Source organism: Malaclemys terrapin, chromosome 13, assembly GCF_027887155.1.
Source record: "Malaclemys terrapin pileata isolate rMalTer1 chromosome 13, rMalTer1.hap1, whole genome shotgun sequence".
Lineage (NCBI taxonomy): Eukaryota > Metazoa > Chordata > Testudines > Emydidae > Malaclemys > Malaclemys terrapin.
In genome coordinates, this window is record NC_071517.1 from 44,717,297 (window position 1) to 44,729,207 (window position 11,911).

The 11,911-nt window shown below is 54.7% G+C and overlaps 1 protein-coding gene across 1 annotated transcript; it reads left to right on the forward strand.

Moving 5' to 3' along the window:
* The first annotated feature begins 2,433 nt into the window (after positions 1–2,433).
* Positions 2,434–4,927, forward strand: IER3 (immediate early response 3). The gene is made up of 2 exons (XM_054047329.1): positions 2,434–2,689; positions 3,502–4,927. The coding sequence occupies exons 1-2, from the start codon at positions 2,486–2,488 to the stop codon at positions 3,799–3,801; spliced, it is 504 nt and encodes a 167-aa protein (XP_053903304.1). The 5' UTR covers positions 2,434–2,485; the 3' UTR covers positions 3,802–4,927.
* Positions 4,928–11,911: the final 6,984 nt, after the last annotated feature.

Sequence of the window (11,911 nt, forward strand, 5' to 3'; positions counted from 1 at the left end):
GGTCAATACGTGTGCGTTGCGTGTGTATTTTGTGAGTGCTTTTATTTTGTGTGTGGGTGTCTATTGCACAGTTCAGGAAGTGTGGGTCTCTGTGTGTATTTATTCATGTGTGTGTGTGAGAGAGAGAGAGAGAGAGGGAGATTATTGTCTATTAAGGTGTTTATTCTGTGTGTGTGCGTGTGTGTGTCAGAGAGAGCTTATTTTCTATTAAGGTGTTTATTCTGTGTGTGTGAGTGTGTGTGTGTGTGTGTGTGTGTTGCATAGCTGGGAGGGGTGATGTTCCACAACTCAGGATGTGTGTGTCAATGTGAGTATATGCTGTGTGTTTGTGTGTTTATGTTGCACAGCTTAGGATCTGTGTGTGTGTATTCTGGTGTGTGTGTATTGCACAGCTCAGAATGTGGGGATTAGTGTGTGTGTGTAATGCACCGCTCAGGATGGTTGTATTTCCCACTACATGCATCCGAAAAAGTGGGCTGTAGCCCACGAAAGCTTAGGCCCAAATAAATTTGTTAGTCTCTAAGGTGCCACAAGGACTCCTCATTTTTGTGTGTGTGTGTGTATTCTCTGAGTGTGTGTGTATTCTGTGTGTCTATTGCACAGCTCTGTGTATGTGTGTATCTGTATTTGGGGGGGTATATTCTCTGTGTGTTTGTTGCACAGCTTAGGGGGCTAGTGTATGGACTCGGTGTGTGTGAGAGTATGTGTGTGTATTCTCTCCGTGTGCCTCTTGCACAGCTCGGAGAGTGTCTATTGCACCGCTTGGTGTGTGTGTGTGTGTGTGCATGTCCCCTGTGTGTATTCTCTTTGTGTGTGTCTCTTGCACAGCTCGGGTGTGTGTGTATGTACTCTGTGTGTGTGAGAGTGTGTGTGTGTGTTCTCTGTGTGTGTCTATTGCACAACTGGAAAGGTGTATATACAGTGTGTGTATGTGTGTAGTCTTGGTGTGTGTTTATTGCACAGCTGGAGGGATGTATATACATTGTGTGTGTGTATATTCTCTGTGTCTGTATTGCACAGCTGGTGTGTGTGTGTGTGTGTACTCTCTGTGTGTATTCTGTGTGTGTATATCTATTGCACAGCTGGGGGTGTATATACAGTGTGTCTGTGTGTGTGTGGCACAGCTGGGGTGTGTGTGTATGTTGTAGCTGGGGGTGTATACAGTGTGTGTGTGTTGCACAGCTGGGGGTGTATACACAGTGTGTGTCTGTGTATACACAGGGTGTGTGTGTTGCAAAGCTGGGGGGTGTCTGTGTGTGTGTTGCACAGGTGGGGGGGTCACTCTGTGTGTGTGTGTTGTCCATGTGTGTGTTGCACAGCTGGGGGTGTATATAGTGTGTGTGTGTTTGTGTGTGTGTGTGTGTGTGTGTGTTGCACAGCTGGGGGTATATACACAGGATGTGTGTGTTGCACAGCTAGGGGGTGTGTCTGTGTGTGTGTTGCACAGCTGGGGGGGGTCACTCAGTGTGTGTGTGTTGTCCATGTGTGTGTTGCACAGCTGGGAGTGTATACACAGTGTGTGTGCGTTGCACAGCTGGGGTGTGTGTCTGTGGTGTGTGTGTTGCACAGCTGGGGGGGGTCACTCAGTGTGTGTGTGTTGTCCATGTGTGTGTTGCACAGCTGGGAGTGTATACACAGTGTGTGTGTGTATACACAGGTTGTGTGTGTGTTGCACAGCTGGGGGGGGTCACTCTGTGTGTGTGTGTGTGTGTGTGTGTGTTGTCCATGTGTGTGTTGCACAGCTGGGAGTGTATACACAGTGTGTGTGTGTTGCACAGCTGGGGTGTGTGTCTGTGGTGTGTGTGTTGCACAGCTGGGGGGTCACTCAGTGTGTGTGTGTTGTCCATGTGTGTGTCGCACAGCTGGGAGTGTATACACAGTGTGTGTGTGTGTATACACAGGGTGTGTGTGTGTTGCACAGCTGGGGGGAGGTCACTCAGTGTGTGTGTGTTGTCCATGTGTGTGTCGCACAGCTGGGAGTGTATACACAGTGTGTGTGTGTGTGTTGCACAGCTGGGAGTGTATACACAGTGTGTGTGTGTTGCACAGCTGGGGTGTGTGTCTGTGTGTGTGTTGCACAGCTGGGGGGAGGTCACTCAGTGTGTGTGTGTTGTCCATGTGTGTGTCGCACAGCTGGGAGTGTATACACAGTGTGTGTGTGTGTGTTGCACAGCTGGGGGGGGTTGCACACTCTGTGTGTACTTGCAGATTTCCTGCATTCATTATTTTCTGCCCTGCTTCCCCCTCCCCCCAGCCCCGCCCCTTGCGTGCCATCCCCCGCCCGGGCTCGGGGCCAGCACAGCCCAGCGGCCCGGGATTTTCCCCCGTGATTGCACGCTGAGCTGTCACCCCCGGGCGCAGCCAATGGGGCGCCAGGGGCGGGGCTTGCTTCATTTATAAGGCGGCGCCGGGGTGACAGGAGCAGAACATCGATCTGCGCCGCACCCGGAAATTAGCTCTGAAAATCGCGCTGCGCCCCAGCCCCATGAACGCGCTGTACGGCGCCACCAGCATGTGCTTAGCTTGCGAGCCCCGGATGCCCGCCCTGCCCAGAGCCGAGCCCCCCAGCAAGGGCACCGGCCCCCAGTACTTCACCTTCGACCCCCTGCCTGCGATGAGCGAGACCCCTTCCCGCAGGAACCCAGCCCGGGGCAGGAAACGACTGCGCAAAGTGCTCTACCCCCCCGTGGTGAGTCTGTGGGGTTGCTGTGGGAGCCGGGACGCCTGGGTTCTCTGGGGGGGGTGGGTCTATTGGGTTAAAGTGTGTGTGGGGGGGATTCAGGAGTGAGGGCTCACCTTCTGATCCCCTGCTCTGTGCCTCAGTTTCCCCTGGTGATGGCTCTCTGGGTTAGTCCCTGCTTCTGGAGAGAGGGTGAGGGTGGTGTAGCCTCTCCTGGCTGCAGGGAGCGATGCTGCCCCCTGGGCTAGTGGAGTAGGGAAGCTGAGATCTGTAGCCCAGCCCCCTTGCTGTGGGCATACAGACCAGTGCAGGATGAGTCACCCCATTGGACCTGCTGCTGCATGTCCCGGACAGGAGGCCCCATGTGCACGTCTCTCTGCCCCAGAGATCCCTGGCTGATTGGTGGGGGGTCCTGTGTGTGTCCAGGCTCCCTGCTGCTCACAGCCAGGGGTGATTCTCTTGTTAATCTGCCCCCAGCTGGGAGCAGTATGGGGCATATGACACATGGGGGGCATCTAGATCATGCTTAGCCAGGCAACCTGAACCCCATTGCACTCAGCTGCTGAACCCACACTGCTCCAGAAGCTCCAGTTGGTTCGGCGGAAGAGAGCATTGTGGGTAGAAGCAGAGCATTCTGGGTAACCGAGCTATCCTCCTAGCCACGGTTGCTGGGTGGGGGGCAGTCTGGGTAGTGGGATTGCCTTGGGGCTGAGTGCCAGGGCATTCTGGGTAATCTGTTGGGCACGGGGCACATTGTGGGTAATACTTGGGTCCCCCTGCCAGCCAGGTCTCTAATGTCCTGTCTCCTTCCTCCCGACCAGGTGAAACGCTACTATCCAGCCAAGGAGCGCAGCCAGGCCAAGCGTCTGCTCTTCATCCTCCTCACCATCATCTTCTTCCAAGTCTATAACACCGACGAAAACCTGGCCCTGGGGCCCGAGCAGGGGGTCCCCAACTGCTCTGTAGAGAGCGGGGGCTCCGGCTGCGAGACCCCCCTCCCAGAAGTGCTCCCGACGCCCCCGGAGGTCCCAGAGGTGGCCAACGCTACCAGTTTGCACGAGGCTGCCGACTCCACCATGGAAATCAGCCAATTCCTGGAGCAGAATCCAGCCGCTTTCTGAGACCCCCACCCAGCCTTTCTCAGGCCAACACCTAAGGGGTCAACCCGGCCTGGGGCCTGGCTCCAGCCACTAATGGGTTAACTCCGCCTGGCCTTTGGCCAACTCTTTCTGCTGCTGCCTCTGAACTAAGCCGGTGAAGAATCCGGACGCTTGACGTCAATAGCAACGTGAAACCTCTTCGGCAGCCGTGAGCAGGGAATTCCTGGCTCCAGCAGTGACTGAGACTTTGTGTGGGGGGAGGGGTATTACTGACATAACTTATTAATATCTAATATTTATAATATTTATACATTTTGTAATTTAAAGATAGTGTGCTATTTAATGATCAAAGCGGAAACATGCCTGCGAGGAAAATGCTGCTTTAACCTAGGGTGGAATAAAACCGTTAAACGTCCTCATCCCTTTAGACAGGGACATGTATCTTGCTCTTGTCTCTATGGGGACTTTAATTAATATTTATTAGTGCCGTTACCCAGGGGGAGAAACCCTGCTCAAAGTGGTGGCAAAGCAGCCTGAGGCGAGGTGGAGCTGACAGAGGAATAGCTGGCTGCAAATCCCAGGGAGGTATAAAACTATGGAAATGCTCCTAGGAGGGGGGGAAAAACTTTGTGACGGCCAAATCTACTAGAATTCAACGCTACAGTTCTCCAGGGGGAGGTCAGGCTGGGTTGCTCTGTGGCAAAACAGCCTCTGATCCTCGGCTCTCCTGTAAACTAGCTCCTTGATTGGGGCACAGAACTAAGGAAGTGCTGGTGCGTTGGGCGGAGGGAGAAGTTTGGAGGCCGAAAGTCCAAACGGGGAACTTTCTGCCCCTGGGAGGAGGCGAGAAGTCAGGGTAAGACCAGCCTGCATTAAAGAGCTCGCTGACCCCCTGCCCTTCCTTCTCGGACACCCCCCAGCTACACTCCCGCCCTGGGTGTCTGACCAGCAGGGTCCTTGGCTGCTGTGTGCGCTTACTGTGTAAGCTCTTGTGAGAGGCTCTGGATGTTTCGGAGACCCAGACTTGCCCCCGAACTGCCCAAAATTCAGGCTGATGTTTCCAAGGCGTTTTTGCCCCAAACTCTTTCCCGGACGAGTCGTCCAACCTGTGTATGTTCTGTGAACAAAATAAACCTGTTGAATCCTTTGGGTGTGTCTGATTTCCTGGGGGGGCAGGGGGATCCCACATCTTTTGGGGGAGGGGGTCGGCTGAAGGCGAAGCTCAACTCAGCTGGAGGAGCGCAAGGGTCTCATGGTGCTGGAGGAGCAAGGAGATTGAGTTGGGGGGAGGGGGCAAAGCTCAATTCAACTACAGGAGCATTCAGGGAGTGAGCAGGGGGTGGTCTTCACATTCCAAGCTCCCCCCACTTTCTGCATTATATCAGCTGGATACTGTGCGAGACAGTCCCTGACTCCCAGACCCTCTCGGAGACACGCCGGGACCTCGGCTGATGGTGGATCATGGGGGTAGGGCCTTGGGGGAAACTCTTCAGAGAGACTAGTCCATTTAATGAGGGAGGGGGGCAGCCCTGGGCAGGGCCGACAAGAGGCGGGGGGGAAGCCGGTACAAATTACCTGGGCCCGGTGGTCCGGAAGGGGGCCTGGCTTTTCTTCTCCCCCCCACCCCATCAGCCCTGTTTAGCTGGTCCGCCCTGGCGGGGGGAGCAAAATTTTTTTTTCACCACCGCCTGAACCCGCTCTCAGCAGCCTTGGCCCTGGGAGGGGAGTGGGATCCAGGGGGTAAGAGCGGGGGGGTTGGGAGTCAGGACACCTGGGTTCTCATCCTCAGCTGAATGGTGGTGTTATCTATTCCTCCCCTCCTCCCCATCCACAAGGCTTGTGACCTTTGACAGAGTAAATGGCCTTGGGGACAGAGGGGAAGTGGTAGACATGGTCTGCCTTGACTTCAGTAAAGCTTTTGATACTGTCTTGCATGACCTTCTCATACACAAACTAGGGAAATGTAACCTGGATGGAGCTACTATAAGGTGGGTGCAGAACTGGGTGGAAAATGGCTCCCAGAGAGTAGTTATCAGTGGTTCACAATCATGCTGGAAGGGCATAATGAGTGGGGTCCCACAGGGATCGGTTCTGGGTCTGGTTCTGTTCAATATCTTCATCAATGATGTAGATAATGGCACAGAGATCACACTTGTAAAGTTTGCGAACAATACCAAGCTGGGAGGGGTTGCAAGGGCTTTGGAGGACAGGATTAAAATTCAAACTGATCTGGACAAACTGGAGAAATGGTCTGAAGTAAATAGGATGAAATTCAATCAGGACAAATGCAAAGTCCTCCACTTAGGAAGGAACAATCAGTTGCACACATACAGAATGGGGAATGACTGCCTAGGAAGGAGAACTGTGGAAAGGGATCTGGGGTCATAGTGAACCACAAGCTAAATGAGTCAACAGTGTAACGCTGTTGCCAAAAAAACCAAATCTCATGCTGAGATATACTGTATTCTCAGAAGTGTTGTAATCAGGAAATTAGAAGTAATTCTTCCGCTTGCTGATTAGGCCTCAACTGGAGTATTGTGTCCAGTTCTGGGCGCCACATCTCAGGAAAGGTGGAAAAATTGGAGAAAGTCCAGAGAAGAGCAACAACAATGGTTCAAGGGCCAGAAAACATGACTTATGAGGGAAGATTGAAACAAATGGGTTTGTTTAGTTTGGAGAAGAGAAGACCGAGGGGGGACATGAGAACAGTTTTCAAGTATGTAGAAGATTGTTGTAAAGAGGAAGGTGATAAATTGTTCTCGTTAACCTCTGAGGATTGGAGAAGCAGCAATGGGCTTAAATTGCAGCAAGGGCGGTTTAGGTTGGACATTAGGAAAAACTTCCTAACTATCGGCGTGGTTAAACTCTGGAACAAATTGGCCAGGGAGGTTGTGGACTCTGTGCTGATGGAGATTTTTAAGAGCAGGTCAGACAAACACCTCTCAGGGATGGTCTAGATAATACTTAGTCCTGCCTTAGGGTGACCAGATGTCCCGATTTTATAGGGACAGTCCCGATATTTGGGGCTTTGTCTTATATAGGTGCCTATTACCCCCCACCCCCTGTCCCGATTTTTCACACTTGCTGTCTGGTTACTCTATCCTGCCTTGAGTGCAGGGGACTGGACTGGACAACCTCTCGAGGTCCTGGCGTGTCTCCGAGAGGGTCTGGGAGTCAGGGACTTTGTCGCACTGGACTCGACCGGGGCATGTGTGTATCTGTCAACCCACCTTTCTCAGCCCCGTCCCGCCATCCTTAGCTCCAGCAAATCGCTCCTTCTTGAGCGATCCAGCCAGCCAGCCACCCTCAGCTGGGGCTGCCTAATCTAGCGAATCCCTGCTCCCCCAGCGGGAGTGTTATCCAGCTCTTTCTCCTCTGGGGTATTCTTAGCGCCAGGCTCCCAGACAGCGGGGGCCGGAGAGGCTGGGTGAGCCACGCTCGGCGCCCTTGGACATACGGATAAGACCAGCGGCAATGGCTGATAAGGGGCTATTCCGGGCTCTCTGTGGGGGTAGAGGAACTGCGGGTTCCCGCCGGTACCTGTCTGGGCCACGAGGGGAGGGTTATATATAGCGAGCGCCCACGTACACGTACAGATAGCGCCTGTGGCAACGGACACTCAGCCCAGGGTGACCTCAGCAGGACACCTGGGTTCTACCCCCGGGGACTGGGAGGGGAGTGGGGTCTAGTGGTTAGAGTGGGGGGGGGGCTGGAAACCAGAATTCCTGCGTTCTCTCCCCGGCTCTGGGAAGGGAGTGGGGTCTAGGGGTTAGAGCAGGCGGGGCTGGGAACCAGGACTCCTGGGTTCTCTCCCCGGCTCTGGGAAGGGAGTGGGGTCTAGGGGTTAGAGCAGGCGGGGCTGGGAACCAGGACTCCTGGGTTCTCTCCCCGGCTCTGGGAAGGGAGTGGGGTCTAGGGGTTAGAGTGGGGGGGGGGGCTGGAAACCAGAATTCCTGCGTTCTCTCCCCAGCTCTGGGAGGGGAGTGGGGTCTAGGGGTTAGAGTGGGGGGGGGGGGCTGGAAACCAGAATTCCTGCGTTCTCTCCCCGGCTCTGGGAAGGGAGTGGGGTCTAGGGGTTAGAGCAGGCGGGGCTGGGAACCAGGACTCCTGGGTTCTCTCCCCGGCTCTGGGAAGGGAGTGGGGTCTAGGGGTTAGAGCGGGGGGGGGGGGCTGGAAACCAGAACTCCTGGGTTCTCTCCCCGGCTCTGGGAAGGGAGTGGGGTCTAGGGGTTAGAGCAGGCGGGGCTGGGAACCAGGACTCCTGGCTCTGTGTGTGTGTTTTCATGGCCCGGCCTGGCCTGTGGCTGTGTGTGTGTCTGTGCACACACGCGGGGTCTCACACACACAACCCCCTGCTCTCCAGCTGACGAAACACACGACGGAAAGCGCTGCTGGGGGCCCTGGGCCCGGGCCCAGGCCGGGAATTGCCCAAACTCGCGGCTTCCGGGCTCTGCCTAACCGCACGGCTGTGTTTCCTCTCCCCCCAGAGGTGAGAACCACACGCGAAAGGAAGCGGCAGAGCCCATGTCCGCCCCCCGCCCCCACCCGGCACGGAGAGCCCAGGGCAGGACCTAAATATAAAGAGCTACATGGGGGCAGAGGAGTGAAAATAGCAGCACTGGAAATACACAGCTCTTCCCCCACCCCTCACATACACACACACACACACACACACCCTGCCTCTAACACACTCCCTGGGCCAAGTCTGACTTGGGGTAGGGTGACAGGGTGTCCTGATTTTATAGGGACAGTCCTGATATTTGTGGCTTTTTCTTATATAGTCACCAATTACCCCCCACCCCCGTCCCGATTTTTCACAGTTGCTCTCTGGTCACCCTAACCTGGGGGCACTGGCTGGCTCAGGGGGGTGGGAATGGGTCACAGGGCCTGTCCCCTCCAGGAGGCTCCAGCTCCCATCTGGCCCCAGGGCGGGGACTGGCTGACTCAGGGGGGCAGGGAATGGGGCACGGGGCCTGTCCCCTCCAGGGGGCTCCAGCTCCCATCTGGCCCCAGGGCGGGGACTGGCTGACTCAGGGGGGCAGGGAATGGGGCACGGGGCCTGTCCCCTCCAGGGGGCTCCAGCTCCCATCCGGCCCCAGGGCGGGGACTGGCTGACTCAGGGGGGCAGGGAATGAGGCACGGGGCCTGTCCCCTCCAGGGGGCTCCAGCTCCCATCTGGCCCCAGGGCGGGGACTGGCTGGCTCAGGGGGGCAGGGAGTGGGGCAGGGGCCTGTCCCCTCTAGGGGGCTCCAGCTCCCATCTGGCCCCAGGGTGGGGACTGGCTGGCTCAGGGGGGCAGGGAATGGGGCACGGGGCCTGTCCCCGCTCGGGGGCTCCGGCTCTGATAATTCTAATGAATCCGGCTCCCTCCTAGCTGAGAACCTCGTGTGTAACGAGTTTGCTGGCTCTCTGCCCATGTTACCAACCCTCCCCTTCCCGCTGCACCCCCAGGCATGAACTGACCCCTGGCAGAGCAGGTGGGGGTCGAACATGCCACCGACATCGAGCGCCCCTAGTGCCCCCTATATCAGGCATCGGTGCAGGCACGTGGGGGGCTGGCTCGTGGGGGGGCTCTCTGCCACTCTCTGCCACTCATGTTCTGCCCTTATTCTGGGGGGGGACACAGAGGCCGGGAGGGGGGACGTTATGGGCTGGGCACCTCCCCCCCCAACACACACACTGAAAGGAGCAAATTTTCTCCCCCATGTTCAGACGATGCTCCCCCCCCCCCCCCCCGGCCCCGGCGCTGGTCTATTGGCCGCGCGCGCCACCTGGTGGCCACATGGTGACCTGCCGCCGCTCGGCGCTGTGTGACAGTTAACAGGAGCCAGCCAGGGGCTCTAATGCAGCCACCTCTGGGTGGGGACCGAGTGGCCCCTTCACAGGCGCCGAGCCCCCGAGTTTGGGACAGGAAGTGACGCAGACGCAACTTGGAAAGGCAGGAGAACGGGATGGGGGCTCCGGCCAAAACAGCAGGGTTAACTCACGAAATCCTGGTCCTCCCCAGCTCTGCCGGTGCCCCTCACTCCCGACCCGCAGCTCCTGCTAGCCCAGCCCTGGGCTCCCCCAACCCAGAGGCTTCATGGATTCGGGGGTTCTGGCAGGAGTGGGGTCCCAGGGAACTTGCTGTCTCCCCCCTTCTCCCCAAGCCAGGCAGCCAGGGATTTCCCTACACCCCCCCCCAAATTTCCCCAACCCCCCCCCCCCAGTTTTGTGAACTAGTTACATGCAGTGTTGCCAATTTAGTGATTGTTTGGAAATTTGAATTGAAATTGAAACATTAATACACAGTTGAAAATCATGTACTGTGTATGATAAAATACGTGTACCAGAAAAAGTAGAATAGATTTGAAAAGTATGAACATAGACTCGCTTCCTTCTACAGCTGCTGTTTTTGATGACAATGTCAGTGCATTCATTTCGGTGATGTTGGCCAATCTAATCATTTCACGTGGTGATTTGTAAGCAAAATCTAACTGTGCTCTCCCTGACAGCTACTGATGAGCTGGGGGGAAAGGCTTCAGGACCAGGTTGTACTAACAGATTTATTACTATGCATCCGAAGAAGTGAGGTTTTTACTCACGAAAGCTTATGCCCAAATAAATCTGTTAGTCTTTAAGGTGCCACCAGACTCTTTGTTGTTTTTGTAGATACAGACTAACACGGCTACCCCCTGAGATTTATTACTGTAACTTTCACTCTATGCATCCGAAGAAGTGAGGTTTTTACCCACGAAAGCTTATGCTCAAATAAATCTGTTAGGCTTTAAGGTGCCACCAGACTCCTTGTTGTTTTTGAGGTCTAAGTGTCCTGCTGTGGGACAGTGTTTCTGTGGAAGAGACGGCCCAGATTGCACTAGCAGCGAGGTTCCCCCCCGAGAGTTGAAATCACTGAGAGCTGGTAGAACCTCAAGAGATCAACTCGCAGAGGTCACAGTGGCAGGTGGCCGCAGAAGGTGACGGCGCAGGGCCATTGGTAACAGAGCGATGGAGTGAACGGTGGCACAACAAACAACAGTGGCCAGAGTGAACAGTGAGCAGCTGGAGGAACGAGCAAGGTGACTTCTTGCCCCCACCTGGGAGGTGAACTCATGTGAAAGCACCTCTGAGCTCTTCCGGCTCGGTCCCCGCGGTGGTGAAGCGTCGGTTTAATCATGGCCAAGTCCAAGAATCACACCACTCACAACCAGTCTCGCAAATGGCACAGAAATGGTATCAAGAAACCCAGATCCCAGAGATACGAATCTCTGAAGGGGGTTGATCCCAAGTTTCTGAGGAACATGCGATTTGCAAAGAAGCACAACAAGAAGGGACTGAAAAAAATGCGGGCCAACAATGCCAAGTAACCAGCTTGACTCTCTGCAATGAAAGGACTGGCTTGTTTTGAACCTGAAAAGTAGTTTTTTCTATTGGCATTTGTTACGCTCTGAACTCTGAGTCGCCACTGACCAAGGACAACACCGGTGAGTGTTAACGAGGCTGTTAAGAATGCTGGAGACACAACACCGTTCATGCGACCAAACATGGCTGTGGCATCCTACTTTCTATTTAAGCAAGAGATACCACACACTACAAACTGGAGGCCAGTGTTAAGTGCATTGTCACTTGTTCATCCTGAAGTTGAACACTGGTTCTGAACAAGACCAGCAAATGCTCACTATCTTTCTGCCAGAAACTCAACTGACTGGCTAGAAGCATGCGGTGCAACAGTGAAAGACTCAACAGTTGAAAAAGTGAAGAACTCTCTCACCGCATTCAGAAAATGTCCACACATGGCTGATGAATGCATCAAGTATTAAGTCATTGTGTACGCTATCTTGATGTCAGGGGTAGGCCAGTAGATGCATTTCTAGATGTTCGAGTTATAGAAGACACATCGGCTGCATCTGTGACAACCCACATCGTAGAAGAGTTAAATGCTTGTCAATTGGACCCCAAACAGATGGCTGCTTGTGCATTTGATGGAGCTGCGAACGTCTCTGGAAGACATGGTGGAGTACAAGCTTTGCTCAGAGAAAATTGTAACCCTAGTCTCTCCTATACACACTGCAGAGGCCATCTACTCCAAATAGCACTAGTACAAGCTGCAGAATCTTCAAAAGACATTTAAAAAGCTATAAATGTAATGTCT

Excerpts from the sequence above, each read along its gene's own strand:
- IER3 (XM_054047329.1), top strand. The coding sequence starts at position 2,486 with ATGAACGCGCTGTACGGCGCCACCAGCATGTGCTTAGCTTGCGAGCCC. Across the intron at positions 2,690-3,501 it reads AAGTGCTCTACCCCCCCGTG|GTGAAACGCTACTATCCAGC; the intron begins GTGAGTCTGTGG and ends CCTCCCGACCAG.